The sequence below is a fragment of the Octodon degus genome, unplaced genomic scaffold (assembly GCF_000260255.1).
Source record: "Octodon degus isolate 3935 unplaced genomic scaffold, OctDeg1.0 scaffold00091, whole genome shotgun sequence".
Taxonomy (NCBI): domain Eukaryota; kingdom Metazoa; phylum Chordata; class Mammalia; order Rodentia; family Octodontidae; genus Octodon; species Octodon degus.
Genome location: NW_004524667.1, coordinates 6912485 through 6933231, shown reverse-complemented (window position 1 = coordinate 6933231; position 20747 = coordinate 6912485). Strand labels below are relative to the sequence as shown.

General features: G+C 36.3%; 1 protein-coding gene across 1 annotated transcript in view; it reads left to right on the top strand.

Moving 5' to 3' along the window:
- The window catches only part of Tram1 (translocation associated membrane protein 1), a 43681-nt gene that overhangs the window by 717 nt on the left and 22217 nt on the right, over positions 1-20747 (top strand). Inside the window, exons 2-6 of the mRNA XM_004637536.2 lie at positions 8420-8483; positions 10271-10392; positions 10509-10625; positions 14564-14622; positions 16620-16704. Coding sequence (XP_004637593.1) covers positions 8420-8483; positions 10271-10392; positions 10509-10625; positions 14564-14622; positions 16620-16704 — 447 coding nt within the window. The remainder of the gene's footprint in view (positions 1-8419; positions 8484-10270; positions 10393-10508; positions 10626-14563; positions 14623-16619; positions 16705-20747) is intronic.

Genomic DNA, 20747 nt, shown 5'->3' with positions numbered 1-20747 from the left:
GCCCCGGGACGCAGGCCCTGAGGGCCAGGGTCCCCTTCCTGCGAGAACTGGGGGGCGCCAGGCCCCGCGGAGCCGGAGTCCGCCGCGGGTGGGAGGGCGGGGAGCGCTGGGCGCGCGCGCCGAGACCCAGTTCTTGTCGCATCACCAGTTACTGAACTTTTCTTCCTTTTCGCCCTGGTAAAGAAGCAAAGTCTGAACCATAAATCGAGCTGTGAAGAGCTGTGCCGAGCACTCCTTGAAACACGAAAGCATGAGAATGTCAGGAGTGTGTAAATTCTCTTCCCACATATCTGGTGTTTTGATGACTTGTTTAACAGCTGTTGAATGTGGGTAATAAACTTTGCAAGGTGAATGTGTAACATCCTACGGGGTTTTTTTCTTTTCTTTTTTTTTGCTCCCCAATATACACGCCCATTCCTTTCCTTTTTGAATTTAATCTCTGTAACACCCATGTCTCATCAAATGCACTGATTGTTGTTTTGTCTTCTCTTCCCCGGCGTGTGGCCTAAGAAAAGATAATTTTTTTCTACCATACTAGCCTAGTACTAGTGCCTGGAAGAGTGCTGTAAAGATGTGAGTGAAATTAAGTATGCTTGAGAAAAACAATAGAATGAGAAGCTGTCAGTGACCAAAAAATGAAAAATGGAGCCCATTTGGGGTTTTTTAAATGTTATTTTTAGATGATTTAGTGTTTCACTTTTTTTTCTATATTTTAATGGGTATTTCTGCATCTAGATACATAGGTGATATTTTTATTCCTAGGCATGTCATGTATAGTTGAACCCCCCCCCCCAAGGAGGCAACAGGTACAGCTGAAGGGCAAATAGGAAGTGAATTAACACCAAAAGCTTGCTAGGTTACTGAAGTCTGAAACTCAGTTTTTCTGCTTACCAGCTGCCTCATGGCAGTTGAGCAGTCAAGTGATGCAGCTTGCATCGGACAGTTTAGAAGGTCTTGTGTGAATGTGTATTAAAAATACAGGATTGGATATATACCTCAGCGATAGTGTTTGTTTTAGCATGCGTGCATAAATGTTTACAATGCTGAATTTGATGTTTATGTTTTCTATTTTGATGTTAAAAGTAATATATATATATATATATATATATATATGTATATTTTACAGTGTATTTAACAGTTTGGTATAACCCATCTCCACGTGGTCAGAATCCCTGACTTTAAAAATAATTTAAGAGCATCATAAGCAGGAGAACATATTTGCAATGCTTCTGGTTTGGTTGATTCATTGGTTGTAATGGTTTGTAGGTTGAGGTTTACTTTTTGGTTTTGGTGCCAATGACCCAACCCAGGGCTTCCAGCTTGGTAGACAAGCATATTACCACTGAGCTAAATCCCCAGCCCCAATGGTTTTGAATGACATAAAATATAAATTAGAGCTGGGGCGATAGCTCAGTAGAATAAGTGCTTGCCTGGCAAGCTCGAGGTCCTGAGTTCAATCCCCAATACTGCAAAAAAAAAAAAGGAAAAAGTATATAATAAAGTAGAAAATCTGGCACTTAGAACTGCTATAACTTTGCTTTAATGTAACCTATTTAACATTCTTAACCACGTTCTCAAGGAAGTCTACTACCTATACTTCGCCCCTCATGTTAATGATTTTTTAACAGGAGGTGGATTTTCTTTATACTAATCACTTAGAGACAACAGAAATACTAAATAAATGTTTTGTAAGTCACTTCAAAGAGGGTTAAGGTGGAATACTGAATTTGTACAAGTCATTCTTTTTTCTTACCATATGTTAAAGTCTTAGGATTTGAAAGTTATCTCCATATGGTTAAGTATTGACTAGGTGAGTTTTGCTTTATGACTTTTAAAATAATTGCTGTTTGATCTCAAATTTAACGTAATTATAGAACGACAGTATTTGTACTAAAAACAGAAGTTGATGTTTTTGTAGAACTGTTTAGCATTTTATGTAAATATATTGAGGAAATGTCAGTGGATTTACACTGAAATCAGCAAAGAAATAAAATACTGCATTAGTATCCAAAGTGAAGAAGCATTGTAGATATACCATAGCTGTAAAAACATATTCTGAAGGCAAAGGGATTTATGTTTAAATTAGGGTATCTCAGAACATAAGTTTCTTTATCTGTAAAACGGGGCTCATTGGTTTACTGAAAGAATTACAGTTAACTATGTACAATGCCTAGTTCTGTGCTTGGCTTATAGCAGTGTAACTGGTAGTATTCCTTGGAAAATCATCAGAGTTGGAAAACAGATGTCAGCATTTTTGTGAGATAAGGACTAGTGGTTAGCATATGAAGAGATAGATACTGGAAAGATTGGTAAAGAAGTAATCTTTTTGGAGGAAAGATGAGAGTTTGATTTCTGAAATCCTGGAGTTTTATAGTCAGCATCAGTCCACGTAATATAAACATAATTAATGACTTCATAATTGAAAAAGAATTTGAATGATCAAAAACATAGGATACTTGAAAAGCTTTCTGAATGTGATATGGAAGAGGAGTATAGAATTAAGGATTCACAAGAGAACTATTTCCTTTAGAAGGCAGTGACTTCCTAAGTAGATGGTCCAAAGTCTATCAGTTGCTTGTGCCTCACAACCTAGGTTGGGGGACATTGGGGACATTTACCATTCAGTGATCTTGGAACATTATTCTTTTTAAGTATGGTTTGCCTTAATGCCAACATTTACTTGCCTTTTCTTTTTTTAAGAACTTTTGTATAAGCTGCTGGAGAAGTAGAATTCGGTACTTAGGAATTGGTTTATCTTTCATGCATTCAGTACCTGTAGTAATCACACCTCCCCAAATGTAAAATAGTTAACCTCTAAATGCAATAGCAAGAAAAGACATTAAGCCCCAACAGGCAGCCACTTGATTAAAGAAATAATAATATTTTTGACATTGCATGAGTTGCAGAACTGGATAATATGTTAGTTTGAGATAACTGTAAATGGTTCTGAATAAATCTTATTTTTTCTTATAAATGGAGAACTGTGGTATGTCCAAAAAGTGTTACACACTTATTTTTCAGTGCAGTGTATCTGTAGCATATTTATAGTTCAAGCAGATTTATCTTACTGTCAACTAAGTGCAGTATTATTTTTAACTAAAGCAGTAATGGTGAGGTATGAATGAAGATTAAGCCTGAAAAGGCCTGGCAAAGTGATTTCTGGTTTAATTTCTCTCTAAATTTTTTGGCAGGTGTGTACTTTGTATTTTTTCTCCCCTCATTCTGTTTAATATTACATGTTAAACAAACTCGAGACCACTTTTTAATTTTATTTGGAATTTTAACCTTGAAGGATAACCTAACTTGTTGTTTTTAAAATGTGATACTAAATTTCTTTTTAAAAACTTCATTTATTGTTTGTAAAAGAATCTAATAGTTTTCTTAGCAGTGGTAATTGTGACCTCATATTACAGATTTAAGAACAAGGATGAGAAGAGGAGTCTTTGTTTATATGAAGTCTAAACAAAGATGTAAAACTGAATGAAATTCACTAATCAGCTAGTTTATTAAAAATTACATAACAGTTACGTTATTCTAGAAATTTAGGCTATCATTCTCTTGAAATAGCAATCTGTGCCTTGTGAATGGCCCAGATTTTAACACAGTAGCTTTACTGGCCTTTTCTATTTAAGTTTTCTTTTTATCTACCCCTCACATTAGAGGTCATATCCTGAACATTTTTAAGTCATGTAGGCCTGATTTATTTCCAGATTCTAAACTCTAGGTTAGCAGAGATCAGCCAAACATGTTGTTCACCTCCTCATTCTGCTACTCACGTCAGTTCTTTTAACTACTACAAGCTTTTATGGTACTGTTGCCCCTTTCCTTTCCTCCAGTACATTGTTAGCCCCTCAGTGATTTCTTCTTTTTCCATAGATTTTACTTGCCTTAGTATGCATTCTTTATCCATGGCAATATGCTCCAGAACCCCCAGTGAATACCTGAAACCGCAGGTGATACCCCTTACTTACATTCTGTGTTTTCCTACACAACCATACCATTGATAAAATTTAATAAGAGACAATAAGTAATGGGCAGTAATGACTAATAACCATATGCTATAACAATGATAATGTACTATAATAAAAGTAATATGAATATGGTCTTTCTCTTAGAATATATCTGACAGTATAATGTATGATGAGATGAAGCAAAGTGAATGACAGTATAAGGGTTATATGAACACAAGCTCCAGCTCCACAGTTCTGATAATGTATGGATAAGCTGGACAAAGGTGATTGAAGTCCAGGAGTAGATGGACAGGTAGCACAGGATGCCATCAAGCTACTGAGGACAGCACATACTTTAAAATTTATGTTTATTTCTGGAATTTTCCATTTAATGTTTTTAAAGTACTGTTGGCCAGGTTACTGAAACCCCAAGAATTGAAATTATGGATAAGGGGAGAACTACAGTTTCTCCCTCTTTGTGCCTCTCAAATCAGATAAGGTTTATCAGAAAAAGTCGTATCTGTGCTGATAGATAATATTACAAATCAGGTTTCTAACCACAGGAATTATTAAGGTCCAATAATGTTTACAGTTTTGCAAGTCAGCTCCTTTCCATAGAGGAATTATATTAAGTAGTCCTTATTCAGTCCTAATTATGCTTAATTTGTGACACTGCCCCCACCCCACTCCCCTTGGGAAAAATGAGTTCATCAGATACAGATTTCTTTCATTTCCTGCCTTTTGTGAACTTATCTCTCTTATCTGTCTCATCACCTACAGATTGGGCATTTCTAATGCCAAACTCAAAATTACTCCAAATCCAGAACTTTTTGAACACTCACGTTCCACAAGTAGAAAATTCCACACATACCTCTTGTGAAAGATTGTAGTGAAAACACAGACGCATTAAAGATATGTTATCTTCAGGCTAAGTATATAAGTTATATATGAAACATAAATAAATTTTGTATTTAGTGTTGAGTCCCATCCCCAAGAAATCTCATTAATCTCATGTATATGTGGATATTCCAAAAATCATAAAAACTTTGAGGTGCCAAATATTTCTGATGCTAAGGATCTCAGATAAGGGAAATACAACCTGTACTAGCTTCTTCCCAGGGTAAGAGGAAACTTACCAGAGGACTACATCCTTACAATTTCATCTCTGCTATAGCTTTCTGGCCATTATCCCCTTTCGCCCTATGCGTTTCATTTCGCCCTTCTCCCCAGCACCTTCACTGTTGCACATACATAATCTCTGCCTTTCTCATTCTAAAAACAACATAAGTTTTTTTAAAATGCATCAGTTATTTAATTAGTAAGGAATTTAGAACACTAATTTATGAGGACAAATTCCTTTTGTCAGAGCAAAAATGGATTGCAGGTAGCCCCAGAGCTGAGGAATAGCTTTGATTTTTGCTAAAATCTGTGAGTCCATCGCTTTCTGATCCACCTTGCGCTGCTGTGAAATCTGGTCTCTTTTTCTCAGTGTTGAAGATCTCACCCTCCTAGTGTCTGGGTTTCCATAGCTGCTTCTTGAAGTAAGCATCAGTGAGGTGTTTGGGGATTTTCACTTTGCTGATAACAGTTTTTGTAGAGGTGGCAATGACAGATTTCTGCTGTGTTCTCTGTAGAGGAACATGATTAAGGCTAAGAGGCCCAATCACAAGTAGCAAGGCACTAGCCAGCTGTGTCAGGAAGACGACTCTCTTGCATCTGGGACGGCCAGTGAAGATGATCAAGACAGTGCCGGGAGTGATGCTAGCTCGAAGGTTCCTCACATTCTGACTGAAGGGTTTCTTGCCGTGGCTCAAGAGCTTTTGGGGCACATCTTCAGTAGGGTAATATCTAGGCATTTTTTGAAGCTTAACCACCCGGGTACCTCCATTCTTATCCCTACTGACTGGTTTTTTGATCATAGCAAGAATTTTGCTTTTCTTCTCAACCTCCAATTTAGCAGCTGTGTACTTTCTGGAATACATAGCAGATTGGGAGTATCTACCTATTCCTCTAACCAGGACAGGATTTTGGCTGCAGTGGAACTGCCCCTTCTTGCACTTTTCTGCCTTCACCTTTCCCTTTTTACCAGTGCAACTTGCAACAGACTACTTGGCTTCAGGTTTCTTCTCTTTAGTGTCTGACTTCTCAGATTTTTCACCCACCATCTTGCAAGATGGGAAAGAGCACTACATAAGTCTTGACCTAGTATCTAGTAGGCACTGTTTTGTCCTTTTATGTTCTTCAGTCATCTGCATCTGTTTGCTCCTCTCGGTACTTTATTGGACTTATTCAGACCATGGATACTGGTGACTTCTTAAGTAATTCAATCTGCTGCGCTCTCTTGGCACATCTGTTTTGAAACTCTGACTTTGTTTTTTTTTTTTTTTTTTTTTTTTTTTTTGTGGAACCGGGGATTGAACTCAGGCCCTTGCGCTTGCCAGGGAAGCGCTTGACTTTGTTAACATGCGCTTCTAAAATTTTTCCTGCTTGGCTTTTGGGATACCAGCCTGTCTTTGTTCCCTTTTTACCTCTCTGACCATTTCTTAGTTTGGGCACTATATTAGTCAGCTTTGTGTTACTCTAACAAATACCTAAGATAACTAGTTTATAGCAGAAAAGGTTAGTTTTGGCTCACAGTTTTGGAAGTTTTAGTCTATTTTCAGATGATCCTATTGATTTTGGTCCCTTGACAAAGCAGCACGTAATGATACAGAATACATGATGGATCCAAATTTATTCACTTCATGTCAGGGAAGTGAGAGACAGATCAGAGTTCAGAATCACTTCAGAGGATGCAGTGCCAGACTCCCAGTAATGCTACCAGTTGGGAACCAGCCTTTAGTTCTAGACTTAGGTTTAAGCTGCCTGCGGCTCTTTCCACCGATGTTTCTCATGGGAATATTGGTCAGTTTGTCCAAAACTCAGTTTCTTCTTTGTTACCCTACACTTGCTGTTCTTCTGTTCCACATTTTTAATAATACTACTACTTTTCAGTTGTACAAACCGTGGCCATCAGTCAGTAATCTTTAACATACTCTTGCTTAACAAGCCTTATAATACCTCTAAAGTGCTTTTTTATCCCACTACCACTATCTGAATTTAAGCCTTTATCTGGCCTTTTTTTTTTTTTTTTTAGGGAAGGGTCTGCAGGGTGTTCAGTGTTTACAGCCTCCCAAGAGCTGGGATTACAGGCACGCGCTGCCATGCCAGTCTCAATTGCTATCTCAGCTTGACCCAGGGTTGGGGCCAGCACTGCAGGCCCTGGTTATCTGGTCTCTTTAAGATCCCTCATCTTCGGTTTGCATGCTTATTCTAATTAATTGGTAGTATTAATCAGTTGTCTTATACATGCCAGACCCAGTGCTAGCACTGAACCTAAGTGGCATGAGGCACAAGCATATCCCCAGCACTTCTAGAGTTTACTTTGTAATGGGTTGACAAATTAATAGAATCATAGTAGAGTATTTGTTTTAAAGGAAAGGAGTACAGTTCTCTGAAGAAATGACAAAGGATGTACCCTGATTTAGGAAGTCAGAGAAGATTCCTTTAATGTCATTGAACTGAGATCTAAGTAGCAAGGTTTTCCAACAGTGCAAGTTCATCATTTATCCAGAATTCTCAGTGAACAGTGTTGATACCAATTTTTACAGTATTGTAAGTTTGCTTACCTGTCTTCCAGAGACAGTTGAACTCCTTGTCATCAGTTATTACTTCATTCATCATTCTTTAGCCTTTCTTGTCTAGCATTGTGCCTGGTACCTATAATGTTTAGTAAGCATTTAATTTTTTACTTCTGACTGCTTATATCAATAGTCAAATCAGTTAAACATTTATTGATCACTAAACTGTACCAAGGGTTTGGAAGATAAGCCCAGCATTTTTCTGTCTTTATCATGCTAACTTTCCTCCCCCTTTTTTTAAATTGACATCTAAAATTTTTCTTGATAAGATCTTTACTTTCATTGCATAGCTCTAGAGTAGAGAATCATTATTTTTGAAATCTTAGAGATGAGTTACATAACCTTGTCTAAATTTCAGAAGAATACTTGGGTAAATTACCAGAAATTCTCTTTGTGCCTATCAGTGTGCCCAGGAATTAAGCTGTCCTTGGTTCTCAGACTTGGGGACAGAATTGGTCTGCTTCTTTAAGGAAGGTCAAAAATGACTCCTTGGGCCGGTGAGATAGCTCAGCAGATTAAGTGCCTGCTTTGCCAAGTGCAGGGACCAACCAGGGTTGGATCCTGGGTCCTGCATACTACGCCAGCCCCACCCACAGGGCACATGGAGCCAGTGAACGAGCCCAAGCATGGTGACACACGTCTGTAATCCCAATGATGCAAAGGCTGAAAAACAGGAGGATCACTTCAAGTCTGATCTATGTAGTGAGACCCTGTAACAGATACATAAAATGAAAAAAAAAAAAAAGAGAGAAGAAAATGACTCCTATTTTTCTTCTTCTTTCTTTGTAGATAACAGCAAAAGCTTCTATCATTTTTGTTACTCTTCAATACAATGTTACCCTCCCTGCATCAGGTAAGCAATTTTCTTTAAGAATTTTCTATTTAATTAGAAGTTAAATTGAACAAAGTTGGAAATACTCATTAAAACTAGATTTTGTGTTAATCTCATCTGTGACTACACTGAATATTACTTTGATTTTGTACATCAAAAATCTGATGTTTTTGTTCAACTGTATATTTTTGTGAGAGGGCTTAAAATTCTGTCAAAGAACTTCTTAATTGCCTTCTCTGACTTCCTATATTTCCATAAAATTCTAAAAATTAAATAGTTGAAGTATATTTAGTGTCATTGTTCTTCAAGGCTTCTACAGACAATGTTCAGGCTACATTTTTATGGACCTCCAGATTACATTTAGACCTTGAATAGCAATCTTTTTAAGCTTACTTTCATGTTTTTGTTGTGCTCTGCCTCTATTAATTACATTGATTTGAGAGAATATCAGCATACTCTAGAAATTATAAACTACACTTGTGATTTTTACTTCAAACATTTTTATTTCTAAATTATGTTGTAAAAAATTGTTATGGGAAATTGATTGTGGTTAGATACAGTACTATAATTAACTAGCATAAGTGAGGAATGGAATGTTTGGTTAACAAAATAGGAACCTAGTCAGGCAACAAACCAGCTCTGAGGTTTTTCTATTTAGAATATATGATCAGATACACAACATGGAGTAGGTTCTGGTCAGTTACATACAGTTTTTGTAGATTCAGTAACTTACATATCAGGATAGTGAAAACTACAGTAATTATAAATTAGAATATGCCAGAGAAAGGCCAGCCAGATAGCTCAGTGGACTAAAGCACCTGCTTAGGCAGGCACGGGGACTGAGGTTTGATCGCCCACGAGCTATGCTTGCCCCACCCCCAGGGCGCACTGAGGCAGTGATTGAGACTGGGCGTGGTAGCATGCACCTGTAACATCAGTGCTTGGGAGGCTGAAAATAATCACTATGAATCTGATCTGTGTAGTGAGACCCTGTAGACCCTGTACTAAATACATTTTTTAAAAAAGAATATGCCAAAGAAGAATATAAAGCTTATCTAAATGGTTCCCATAAACATTAAGCTTGAGAACAAGTATCAGCAATTTATAAGCATTTAAGATTTATTTTAAAAAATTAAAGCAATAGCAAAGACTTAAAGTTTAATCCAGACCCAACTGCACATACCTATAATTCCCATACTTTGGGAAACTAAAGTAGGATTTCAAGTACAAATGGGAATTTAGTGGACAGTAAAACATAAAAAGGACTAGGAATGGGGCTCAGTTGTAGAATGCTCTTTGATTTGATCTCTAGTACCTAAATAAATATATAAATATAAAACTTTTAAATAGCAGTTGCTTCTGTCACTACTTATAAATCAAAACTAAATCAAAGGTCAGATCAGTTCCTCTCAGAATCATAGTATCCAGTTTGAAGGAGAAATTGAAGTTCTCTGAAAAAAAAACAGGCAAATAGGCCCAGTATAACTTTATGAACATGAAATATTCCCCTGTGACAATATTAGTTTATTGAGTGCAGCCTTCCCTCTTTTGTTTGTTGGTCTTTCATAGTTGTTACTGCCATGTGTCAAGTCTTCGTAAGTAATTTCTGAAGTTTCAGGTTTTAAAAGTCTTTCAGTTTTCATTGCCCCCTAAAACTCAAGATAGCAAAGAGTAAATTACCTTTAATTTTTCTGTAAAAGTTTACTAGGTTAGCATTCTCATTTGTTTCCACAACTATGTTGTACTAGTGCTGTTTTCATAACCCTATGTATATTTGTGTATGTGTGTGTGTCCTTTTTGACTTTCAGAAGAACAAGCTACAGAACCAGCATCCCTTTATTACTATGGTATCAAAGATTTGGCTACAGTTTTCTTCTACATGCTAGTGGCAATAATTGTTCATGCCGTAATTCAAGAGTATGTGTTGGATGTAAGTATTTAATCTGAGAAATCTGTACTTTGTAAAGCACTAATTCTCCATTCTATGACAGTCATATATTAAGTATAATTTATTCTTTATTACTAATAGATGTTTTTATTTTTTAGAAAATTAACAGGCGAATGCACTTCTCCAAAACGAAACACAGCAAGTTTAATGAATCTGGTCAGCTTAGTGCATTCTACCTTTTTGCTTGTGTTTGGGGTACATTCATTCTAATCTCTGTAAGTATATCCTTCTTAGTATTGTTCTCTTTTCACATATGAAACTAAGAACTGTGATGAAGGACTAGTATAAATTAAGAATTTAAGTGATAAATTTCTCTTTCAATTTCTAATAGTAACAGTCTAAGCTCTTCACTGTTTCAGGAAACCTTACACATTTTTAGTCACCATAGATGTTATTTTTATATTTTGTAGTCATTTTTAGGTATCTGTATATTAGCAAAAAATATGTTGGTGATACTGTTAGCAGGTCATACTATAAAGTTTTTAGTTGTCTCCTTAAAGAATAATCCAGCTGTTTTCCAAACAACATAAAATAATTTTGAGGATAATGAAATAAAAACCTCCAGTTTTATTACTGTGGAGCGGGAAGGCAGTATCAACTTTATTATTTGTAATAACATCCCCTCATTTATATTGTGTCCCATAGTTTATATACTTTTAAATTAGTTGAATACATAATTATTTTTTTAACATGTTAAGATACGTAGCTGACAGTATATTTTCTCAGGTACAACTCTTAATGTTGGAGATAGATTGTAACTTTTCAATTCAGTGCTCAATGCATTTAGCTCCGCTATTTTATTTTTTATTTTTTGGTGATATTAGGGATCAAACTCAGATCGTTATGCTTGCTAGGCAGGTACTTAAGCCACTGAGCTACCTCCCCAGCCCTCAGCTATTTTAATAATACTTTATAGATATATGTAAACTTCTTGCCTAAAATCTTTTTATAATGTGGATGCAGTGGAACATATCTGTAATCCCAGATACAAAACTAAGGCAAGAGGATTAAGAGTTCAAGCCCAGCTTCCAGAATATAGTATGAAAATATGTCCTATTAATTTTTTAAAAACATGAAAGAGAAAACAATGTGGGAAAATGCACTGCAGTGCTAAACCTACTTCCTAGGGGAAGAGGTCCTGTCTTTTCAAATACATCTAGTACTGGATATTAAGCAACCCAGAAGGCTGGAGACAAGAAGACATACAAATATGCTAAACACTAAAACAACTAACCCCAAGGATATTTCACAGGGAGACCAAACTTAGGATCTCCACAGTAGTGACAATTTCTCTGATGTTTAACTCAGAACAGAACCAATGGAAACATAAGAAAGCAAGGCAACAAAATGTCCCCTATAATGCCTAATTCTACAAAAGCTGATCCCATGGACACTAAAGTAGAGGAAGCTGCAAGAAAAGAACTCAAAAATCGCATAGTCAAAATATTTAAAGAGGGCTGGTGAGATGGCTCAGTGGTCTAAAGCACCTACTTAGAACAAGCTTAGCAGAGCACAGGGACCACGTTTCAATCCCCCAGCACCACATGCCAGCCAGCCCCGCCCCCTGGTGGGCTGAGCTGGCCACACACACACACATACACACACACAAATAAATAAATTTTAAAAAAACAAAAACAAAATATTTAAAGAAAAGAAGGAAAATGTAAACAAATGCATAAGATGTTCCAACAGGATTTAAGTAAACAGATAAAAGTATTTTTACCAAAATATTTGACAGGTTTAAAGAAGAAAAACCAAACTAATGGAGTTAAGCAAGATAATATAAAACATGAATAAGTGCTTCAGAAAACAATTATGAAAAGAAGAGATTGATACAAAAAGTTTAGTGGAAAGCATGGGTAGCAGACTCGAGCAGTGTGAGGATAGTGTTAGAAATAGAAGTCAAGGTAGATGTAGAAGAGCACAGACTCAGTGTAATAACCCTAAAAATGAGACACCATGTAAGTTGGATTCAATAACTGCTGCATGGTTATAGGAATAAGGGAAAAGTTAGAAGATGACTCAAAAATGTAAAAAATTTATTCACTGAAATCACAGCAGAAAATTTCCCCTATCTTAGGAAAGAACTTGTATTCAAGAGGCATATAAAACCCTAAATAGCAACCTAAAAAGGCCAGAAAAGAACCTTTCATGACACATCATAATGAAAATTCCAGAAATCCAGCAAAAGGAGAGAATACTAAAAGCTATTAGAGAAAAACAAGTAAGCTTATAAAGGAAAGCCCATACAAATAATTGGATTTCTCTTCGTAAATCTTAAAGGCCAGGAGAGCCTGAAGTAAAGTTTTTCAAGCCCTAAAAGAACACAGTGGTCAACTCAAGCTTTTATATCCTGCAAAATTAGCCTTCAAAATTGATGGGGGAGTAATAGAATCTTTGATAGAGACAGGGAGGCTATCAGCAACAAAGAGCTCAAAGGAAAGTATTCGTCTTACTCGGAAAATATTTAAATAAAAGAAAAAAATAAGTATCAGGAGCCAGGGAGATGGCTCGGTAGAATAAGCACTTCCCTGGTAAGCGCAATGGCCTGAGTTTAATCCCCGGTTCCACAAAAAAAAAAGATAGCCATGGAAGGATGATACAGTAACAAGTCAATGAACTCCTTAATGTCAGTAGTCTCAATTCCCCAATCAGAAGACACAGACTGGCAGAGTGGATAAAAAAAGAAAAGTGCTCACAAGAGACACACCTCTTCCAAAACAATGTAAATAGACTGAAAGTGAAAATGTGGAAACAGTATTCCATTCAACTGGGTAGGTAGACACCAGTACAGTCACAGTACCAGGGCTTTTAATACTGCACTCACAGTGAGGTCAGCCAGACAAAAATCAACAAACATCACAGTTCAGCGGCTCTGTTCAACAAATAAATTTAACAGATGTATACAGTGTTTCATCCAACAACAGAATGCACTTTTTTTTTCTCAATGGTACATGGAATTTTTCCACAATAGACCATAAAGCATGCTTAAGTAAATACAGAAGAATTGAAATACTGTAACCCAGTGCATTCTGTTGGATCATGCTGGAATGAAGCTAGAAATCAGCAGCAAAAAAAGGCCACAGAAATGATACAGCCACATGTACTTTAAATAAAAGTTACTGAATTATTGGTGTAGATGACAGAAAAAATCAGGAAAGTCATTTCTAGAATCAAACGTCATTGGAAGCATAACATATCAAAACCTGTGGGACACAAAGCATTTGTGAGAGGGAAGGTTATAACTGTAATGCATACATAAAGAATAGAGTGGTTGCAAATAAAATAACAGAATGATACTTGTCAGGAACCTAGAAAGAACAGTATAAATAGAAGGAAAGAAATCATAGAAATTGGAGAAAAAATTAATGGAATTGAGACTTAAACAGTGAACAATACAAAGGATCAATGAATCAAAGAGTTGGTTCTTTGAAAGGATAGGAAGTGGATAGGGAAAACGGAAGAGAGGGGAGAGGAGGGGGAATAAACATGTACCGTTCCCCAAAATAAATGTACTTACTATGTATCATAGTAATATGCTGATACAAAAATCAAAAAAAAAAAAGTCAATGGGAAAATTATTAAAGATAACTCCTTAGGGTTTTATTTTTCATATAATGATTTTTACTGAACACATTTAGTTACCTAAGATAAATTTGGGTAGGATTTTTTTTTTTTTTTTTCAGAACTGAGGATTGAACTTAGGCCCTTGTGCTTGCCAGGGAAGCACTTACTCAACTGAGCTATCTCCTTGGCTCCCTTGGGTAGTTTTTATGGTCATAACCCCATAAAAATAACCTATAACCTGTCAGGAGATCTATTTTTCCTGAAATCCTTTTCAGAATACCCTAGAGAAAAATTCGTCCCTCTCATAGCTGTTGCTTCTGTTATATACTATTACTATTGATTGCTTATGTTTATTTGTATACATATAATTTTTACTCTACTGAATTGAAAAATAATTGACAGTCAGAAACTAGCTCTTGATTTCTGTTTTTCTCATTGATTTTTTACTTAGCTGAAATAAGCAATTCAAATCCTGTTGAAAACAACTAAACTAAAAAGGCTTAACTGGGCTGACTGGAGTCTGCCATGGGAAACTATAAATCTTTCCTTGATACTCAGAGGCTAATAATCATGTCTTCTGTCTTAGGAAAACTACATCTCAGACCCAACGATCTTGTGGAGGGCTTATCCCCATAACCTCATGACGTAAGTCATTTTTAACTGAGGTTTTATTTTTTTTTTTTTTTTTTTTTCTTTGTACTGGGAATCAAGCTTGACCTTGTTCTTGCCAGGCAAGCACATGGTTCTATTACAAGTAAGCAGAACTCACTCTCATTATCCTCCTTAGGAGGGTAAACAGTGCACAAGATAAGTGAAAATGGTGTGTCTTGGCAATCCCACTGGCACAAGAAAAACGTTGCTGTGTGTTTTATGTATCTTTTCAACATCTATGTTAGCCTCAAACAAATGATTTTAGCAGTGATCTTAATTTTGACATGCTTTTCCTTTCTTCCCTTCATGAGTCCATCTCCAGACTTTTGCTCCTTTCCACTCCCAGTTTCTTATTTTTATTCCCTTCTAAAAACTTAGGGATTGAGACTTTTTTTAAAAAAAATTTGTAGCCTCATCTTTATGGGTTTTTTTGGGTTTTTTTTTTTCGTCTTTATGTTGTGTCCGTACCCACTATGTTCCTCGTTAGGAGTATGGACTATCTCTTGTTTTCATTATATAACCTTTGCAGTAGTCACTGTAAGGTGCTTGTCGCCAAGACAGTACTCACTATGTACATCATGATGTGAGAACTATAGCAAAAGATCTGAAGGAAAGAGGGAATAATACAGCCGTGCATATCTTTAAGTCTAGCCATAATATCTACTTCACTGCCTCCTTCAATTTTTTTTTTTTTTTTTTTTTTTTTTTAGGGAAGGGCCTACAGGGTGTTCAGGGTCTCACTACTAGATCAAACTCATAGTGATCCGTCTGTTTACAGTCTCCTAAGAGCTGGGATTACAGGCACGTGCCACCAAGCCCAGTCTTAATTGCCCTTTCAGCTAGGAGCTGGCAGGGAGGGGGGGCACTGGGGATCGAACCCCAGGCTCCTGAGCCTGCTTGAAGGTGTTTTAATCCACTGAGCTATTTGGCTGGCCCTCTCATTCTTTGATCTTAAAAAATTATATTCAGTAAACTTCTACAGAATGAGGTCACAAACATCATACTAATGCGGGACTGTAACCTCCACTTCCTGTATTATTTCAAAGTGGCTTCAAATCTTCTGTTTTAGACTTCAGGAGGAGAGGGTAAGGGAAAATAAAGAGGCATCAGGAAGACTGGGAAACTATAATGTAGAGAGGAGCCTTGATTCTAGACTAATGTAGGCTCCGTCTTCTAGAGAATCATCTTGTGCCTTATTCCTCTAATTCTGGCTCTGCCTCTGTTTAAGTGCTCTCTATGTTTCAGTTAGGTAAAATTACTATTTTCCTAAAGGGAAAATGAAATTGAGATTATCACATTTTAGGCAATCATTAATCTAGGTCCGTTCACCTTTGTTTTTGTATTTTAGGGAAGGGTCTACAGGATGTTAAGGGTCTCATTACTGGATGGGACTCACAGTGATTCTCCTGTCTACAGCGTCCCAAGTGCTGAGATTACAGGCACGTGCCACCATGCCCAGTCTCGCCCTCAGTGCGCCCTGGGGGCAGGGCCTGGAAATTAAACCCCACCCTGACTCCCCTTACCCAACCCCCCCACCCCCTTCACAAGCAGGGCTTTAATCTGCTGAGCTATTTCGCCAGCCCTATTTTATTTTTTTATTATTTTTTTGCCTTCACTTTCACATCAGTCTTTTCCCCTCATTTCCACTTTTGATGAGCCTTATACAGAGGTGTGTTGGCCATGTCCCTTGTGCTTTCAGTAGCCAACAGGACCTAAGTCAATATTAATTAACAAAAAGGGGGTTCTGGCTCCCCCCATGTAATTTGCATATGAGCAGCCTTCTACAGGCGCCTTGGCCTGTTAATACAGGGGAACCAACTGATTGTGAGGAGTGTCTAGGGCAGAAGGGAAAAGTGAGTGCTGAAGAATTGCTTAAAGATACGGGGATATTGTACAAAACGAGATCTCAAAAGTAGCTGTTGCAAGTTTCCTGATTTCCGTATTTGTTTTGTTCTATGCTTTAAAAGATACTTTTTTGCTTTCTTATACAGATTTCAAATGAAGTTTTTCTACATATCCCAGTTGGCTTACTGGTTTCATGCTTTCCCTGAACTCTACTTCCAGAAAACCAAAAAGGTAAGCTGGGGTTTTTTTAGTTTTAAAAATTGCCTTTTTTTTTTCTCCTCTCTCTCTGTTTTTGAAAAGCCTTTCTAAAATTAAATGTTTTCTTCTGTCTTTGCCCATATTCAACTCTTCCCTTATCACCCCCCCACCTACCCCCTTTCCAGAGAGATGAAAATCAACTTCTTAAACTTCAGTCATTATTTTGATTTAGGGATCTTTTATATTCGACATGTTAATTGCTCATTTTAAAATTATATTGGTAGTAATTTAAATTAAAACTTAAGCAGATTTTAAAATTGATATTGTCATCTTATATTTTTGTGATTTATTCACAAGAATAAAAAAAGATTATATTATTCTGTAACTGTTCTGTATATGAGGCCCAAAGAAAAATTCAGTATTGAGAAAAACCAAGTAAACCATGGTTAAATATTCACCAGAGAAGCCTTTCCGAAATGGGTGGAACAGTCCCTTTTTAGCATGTGGGAAAGATGTTTGTTTAAACAAGCACAGTGCTGGGGCAGTGCAGTAACCTCATTTTTTGCTTTTATCCTTAGTACTTCTGAAGTCAGATTGCCATGGTATCAAAAAAATTAACTTTATTTCCATTAATTAGTTCTTCCCCCCCCCCGAAATCTATACTAAGTCCTTGCTGCTTTAAACTGAAGCACATGCCTATGCTCTAAAGATCTCTTCTTCACTGTAATCCCAACACATCATTTCTTTTTTCTAGACTATTTCCTTCTGATAAATTAAGCACCCTTATTCCCTTTCTTTGGGGAAGTTTTTTTTTTTTTTAATCTCCATACATGATATACTATGTGATATTTACTTCAGAACAATGCCTGGTGAAGGTAAGTATGTGGGTAAGGATATAGAGGAAAGGAGTTTGATTATTTACTAATAACTATTAAGACTGGGTTTGGGATTTATTGGGGACTCCTTTTAGTCCCTGTCAGAGGGGTGTGTGTGTGCGTTTGTGTGCATTTACACACATATATTGTTAAACATTTAAAATGTTCTTTTTTTTGCCCCTCCCCTTTAAGAAGCCTTCCTGAGTAGAGGTATGACAGTGACTAGTGTTATCTGTCCTCTCCAAAGCCACTTATTTTTATGTGTGGCAGATAACGAATTTGTGGTGTAAGCCCTTGTGTTGTCTGTGTCTATGTAGTGTGTGTCTGTCAGTAATGTCTGCTGTGATTACAAAACTGCACCAAAGCAGAGTGCGTGTGCTGTGGTGTACAAGTTCTGTTGATGGTGATAGGTTTTACAACGTAAAATGTTTTTCCATTTGATTTGATTGTAAGGATTAGGATTAAGGTCTTCATTTATTTTTAAACATTTGACCGCAAAGTACCCTAAGATAAAATTATTAAGCCTCTGATTTCCAGGAGCCCTTCCATATTTAGTAAACTCCTAATGTGGATCATAGATAATCTAGAACTGTACTGTCCAAATGGTAGCCACTAGCATGCCTAAATTAAAATTAAATTTAAAAACACAGTTCCTTCTCTGTCATACTAACCATTTTCAAAAACTCGTAAGCTGTATGTGGCTAGTACCTACCATTTCTGATGAATGAGATATGAAAATATTTCTGTGATTGTAGAAAGTTGTGTTAGATTGGTATCTTAATTTGATGGCTCAAATATCTTCAACTTTCTTTAGTTATTTGGATGCCATTGGGCATGATATGTCTAGGTTTTAATTAATCCTTGCCTGTATAAATTCATTGGCCCTGATAAGGGAGACATTTCAAAATAATTGTTCATTTTAGTTCCTAAAGTTTTTTATAGTGCCTGCCTCATGGCTTTTCTCCAGAAATGCAATCTAATTTTTGTGGAATAATTTGCATAACTTAGAACTTAACTGAAACTATTTTTAACACATGTGACAGTTGAAAGTGACTGTTTCAAGTAATTAACATAATTTGAAAGTAACAGCTGCATATGTGTTAAACAGTTTCTTAAAATTTACTCTATGAAAATTATTTTTGGAAGACATCTTTACTGGAAGAAATCAGTAGTGATTGTTGTGAACCAATCTTACAGACGAGTGAAGAAGGAAAAGAACACTATTAGTAGCAGTTCAAGAGGTGTGTTAGCAAATAACTTAGTTTGTTCAGTGCAGAAAATTTAAATCATATATACTGTGTATACATTAAGACATACAGTTCTGCATGTTACTCATGAAGCACATTTCTTAGCTGGGCATGATGACAGAACATCTGTAGTCCCCGTTATTGGAGACTGACAGCTAATTACTTGAGGCCTGGAGTTCACAGCCAGCCGGGGTAGCATAGCGAGAGATCTTGTATTTTTTTTTTATAAAAGGTTTCTCAGCCAATTTAACTTACAAGTTTTTGGAGTAGTCATGAAACACCTAACATCCCTAATACTCAGTTTTATTTTGATCATACCTACCTACATATATAATTGACTTGATTATACATAATTGTATAGCAAGAAGTATTAAATTAGAAATAGATGTTTTTCTGTTCTTTATGAAAGTTACGCCCACACTTTTTATATGCATCTTTGAATCTTTGCATTATATTTGAGCATACATGATAGTTTGTAATAGTTTTTTTAGTACAGAAGTGTCAAGAAATATATTTGTTTATAAAAAATAGAAATTTATCAACATATGTAGTTATTGTTTTTAATGAAAAATGTTGGAATGTTACGGTTTTAGAATTTATTACTTAAATGTATTATACTTTGTCTCACTAATATGAGAAACTGTACAAGTGCATACAGTCCAAAATGTACAGTAGAAATTGTGAATTGGGAAGAACAGTTCAAAAACAAAACAAACTGTGATGGGGAAAGAGGAAGGAAGGAAGGAGAAAAAGAAAAAAATGTATTTATATACAAGATAGTTATATAGTTGTACAGAGAGGTTAAACAGTTAGCTATATAAGGTAGTTATACTGCTAGTTTCTCTTAGTTCATTGTAAAGAAAATTTTGTGTTAATATTGTTTGGACAAGGTATCATGCCTGTGTCTTGCATACTAAATAACTACTACAAAGACAACAATAGGCAATGTATTATTATAACTCTCCTGCTAACCTGTTTTCTTTCTTCCTTTTTTTTTTTTTTTTTGGCAGAACCAGAGATTGAACTCAGGCCCTTGCACTTGCAAGGGAAGTGTTTATTCTACTGAGCCATTTCTCTAACCCCTAACCTGTTTTCAAAATGTTTTGTTTTTCTCTTTAAAAAATAAATAAATGTATTAGATTTCCATAAAAATGAGACTATTCAAATATTAAGTCATTCTGTGATCTCATCCTTCTATAAGTTGCTTGAACATTAACATTAAGAATATTGGGCCAGGGAGATAGCTCAGTAGAATAAGCGCTTGCCTGGCAAGTGCAGGGTTCTGAGTTCAATCCCTGGTACCACAAAAAAAAAAGAAAGAAATATATATATATACTTGAGAGGTGGCACCTGCATATAATCACTGCATCCTGGGAGACTAAAGTAGGCTGATCAGAAATTCAGCCTATGGCAGGGGAGATAGATTAGCAGTCTAAGTGCCTGTCTGGCAAGCACAAGTACTGGATTCGATCCCCAATACCACATGCCCTGCAAGCACTGTGCCAACACTGAAATGGGGCATGGTCGCACATACCTGTAATCCCAACCCTGAGGAGGCAGGAGGATCACTACAAGTCTGAGCTGTGTAGCAAGATCGTGTATCAAATAAACAAATACAAGATTAAGCAAAAAAGTTCAGCCTAGACTGGGTAACTTAATGATTTTGGAATACCTATGTCAAATTTAAAAAAACAAGACTAGTGTTGCAGTTCAGTGTGAAGGCCCCAAGTTTTCTCTCCGGTACACACACAGATTGAGAAAATTTTTCTAATAACTTGTTTCCATTGTGTATATTTTTCTATTTAACTATCAAGATATTACTAATTTTTAATCTCAAACTGGGTTTCCTGATTAAAAAAAGTTAATTTATGTAACAATGTAGGATGACATAAAAATGGTTTCAAAAACAAAATAGCTTTTTCTGAGGCACTCTTATGGCCTCTCTATTACAATT